This window comes from Danaus plexippus, assembly GCF_018135715.1.
Source record: "Danaus plexippus chromosome 3 unlocalized genomic scaffold, MEX_DaPlex mxdp_34, whole genome shotgun sequence".
NCBI lineage: Eukaryota > Metazoa > Arthropoda > Insecta > Lepidoptera > Nymphalidae > Danaus > Danaus plexippus.
The window spans coordinates 1,523,953-1,526,539 of NW_026869846.1; the positions used below are offsets into that span (position 1 = coordinate 1,523,953).

General features: G+C 29.3%; 1 protein-coding gene across 1 annotated transcript; it reads left to right on the forward strand.

Annotated features, from left to right (window-relative positions):
• The first annotated feature begins 271 nt into the window (after positions 1 to 271).
• LOC116766227 (uncharacterized protein C1orf131) lies at positions 272 to 1,125 on the forward strand. Its single transcript, XM_032656013.2, has 3 exons — positions 272 to 657; positions 737 to 921; positions 1,048 to 1,125. Exons 1-3 carry the CDS (start codon positions 393 to 395, stop codon positions 1,108 to 1,110), a joined length of 513 nt encoding a protein of 170 aa, XP_032511904.2. The 5' UTR covers positions 272 to 392; the 3' UTR covers positions 1,111 to 1,125.
• Positions 1,126 to 2,587: the final 1,462 nt, after the last annotated feature.

Here is a 2,587-nt window from a genome sequence, read left to right on the forward strand (position 1 = left end):
TCGATAAAGTTTAATAATATAAATTTATCATGATTCAATTGATGTAATTTTATTCTGTAATTAAAAAATACATTTCGTTATATCTATGTCTTAGGTACCACCATACACCATATTTATATTAAATCTTAAGGGATTATTATTTAGCAGTTTATATAATTTTTAATAACCATATTATTTAGTAAATATATAACATGACTTACGTGATATAAATATTTGGACCCGATAAGTGCAACAATTAGCTCTATGAATGTGCTGTCAAACTCAAGTCATAAGTGACATATTTACCAGTTACCACTAGATTATTTATTTCACGTGGGTTTTCAATTTTACATTTAGATTCAAAAGTTTAAATAATGTTCTTGTTATTGTAAGTGAGTTAACTGTTACTGAATATGTCTCTTGTATTAACAAAAGCTGCTTTAGCATTAAAGAATGCTGAAAGTAAATTTCAAGTGGTTAAGTTCGAAGCACATAAACCTAAAAAGAAAAATGACAACGAAAGTGATATAAATCTAAATAAGAAAGAACCTCAAATGCCTCAGTCAAAAAAGGATGTTGATCTAAAAAAAATACGTCACGAAATCGTTAGGTTTGGAATGTCGGGTTTCAGTGGGACTAAAAAAGAAGAGGCAAAAATAGCTTTAGCAATTAGTTTAGGTAACAATTGCAGTTATATTTGCATATTATTTTTATTTATGCTAAAATAACCCTTTCATTGTTGTCTATGAAATTTAAGGTGCCAAACCTCCCAAACGTGAATATATTAATTACAAAGAACTTATGGAAAAGCGGAAACAGGAAAAACAGAAACTGCAAAATGAAAAACAATTGATGATGTCCAAAACTGTCCTTCATACAGTGAAGAAAAAGAAGAAAGGGGTTAATAATGATGTCGGACATTTACTGAGTAGTTACGGCAAGGTACACTTATAACTTTAGTACTTGTCTTAATGTCTCTTTATATTGCTTTGCAAAAGTTTGAAAAACCATTAGGTAAATAAATATTACCTTTCTATTCTACATACTTACATAGAATGATATTTACAGGTGCAGAAAAAGGATTTAAAACAGAAATCAGATAAAGGAAGTGGTAAAAAGAAAAAGAAATAAAATTATCTTCAAGTACATTTCATTTTATTTCAAACATACCTCACCTGCATAAATGTCTTAGTGACACAATTATGTTTTGGTAGCTTCTGGTATTACATGGGTAACACTGAAAATGTTTAGAACCAGCCGGTCCAGTGCCATTGGTAGTGAAACCTTTTTTGATTTTAAATTTTAGAACTCTTTGGTAACTTAATGTAGTATATTGCATTCATTATATAGTGCTGGGGGACATATGACAGAGAAAGATAAGAGACTGACTTATCAGCAGATACGGACGAGCCTACGCATTGGTATGACTCAAGTTAAAAAATTACACAAAAAAGTTTGGCAACAGGAAGCTTTCTGTACCATGTGGATTCCCCATACTTTAACCGACAACCAGAAACACCTTTACGGTTAGATAAGTTCAACAGTGGTGACAAATGCTGTATTTGACATTGTCACAGATGATTAAAGCTGAATATATTGATACAAACCCGAAACCAAAAGACTATCAGCTCGGTGACTGTTTCCTTTTGAGGATCGCCCAATTAAGCGACTATTGACAATGTGTAGAGAGGAATGGAGATTACTTTAAAAAACAATAAAAGTATTGGCAACTTTCTACATTAAGCCATTCATTATTTTCTAAACATTTTCAGTCTTACTTTGGTATGTTACTCTTTTAAAGTAATAAATTTATAAAAATGAGAAATTCTCGGCTTTCTAATAGTTTTTTATTTTATTTATTGATAAATGTCTTGTTATTAAGAGGATAAATTTATTATGTGTAATTATACATAATTAATTACATTAAAACATTAATATAAATTAATTTATTACTTGTAACATGTTTTTAAATATCAATTAGTGAAAAAATTTATTCTATGGATTTAACTAAAATGTCAAGATTATGATAGACTTAACCGACGTTACATAATATTTAACACTGCAAATTTTTTTGTTTTGCATTATTTTACTTGACACCTCCAAGGGTATGTGGCTGTTAGTATTAGTTTCAAATTTATGTTGAAAAAGTCTATAACGTAAAATAACTCACTGTTGAGTTTTTGCTTTAAAATTTTGGCGCCTTCAATTAATACATTATTTTATATTTAGTACGCCACGGGTGGCGCCACTTGTAACAACAGTGCATTCATAGGCATCCAGTGTCATTTCGGGATTCTGAAGCACTTAGTATCCATAAAAACTTTCAAATATATAATAATTTATTAATACAAGTTTTTAAAAATCATACATATGTTCACATGTATGTAATTGGATCTTTATGTCTCCGCTTGGTAATTTTTTTTGTGAAAATAATTCAAGTCAGATATGAATATGTAACAAAAAAATGAGTACACTTTTTGAGATCTTAAAACAAAATATTCGTCAGTCCTGGTTGACGTAAGATGGATTCTCGTAACGTTTGCAGCAACACTATTTTTTTTTGTCACATTAAAAATATTATTTGAGGGGTAGAAAAAAATAATACGAA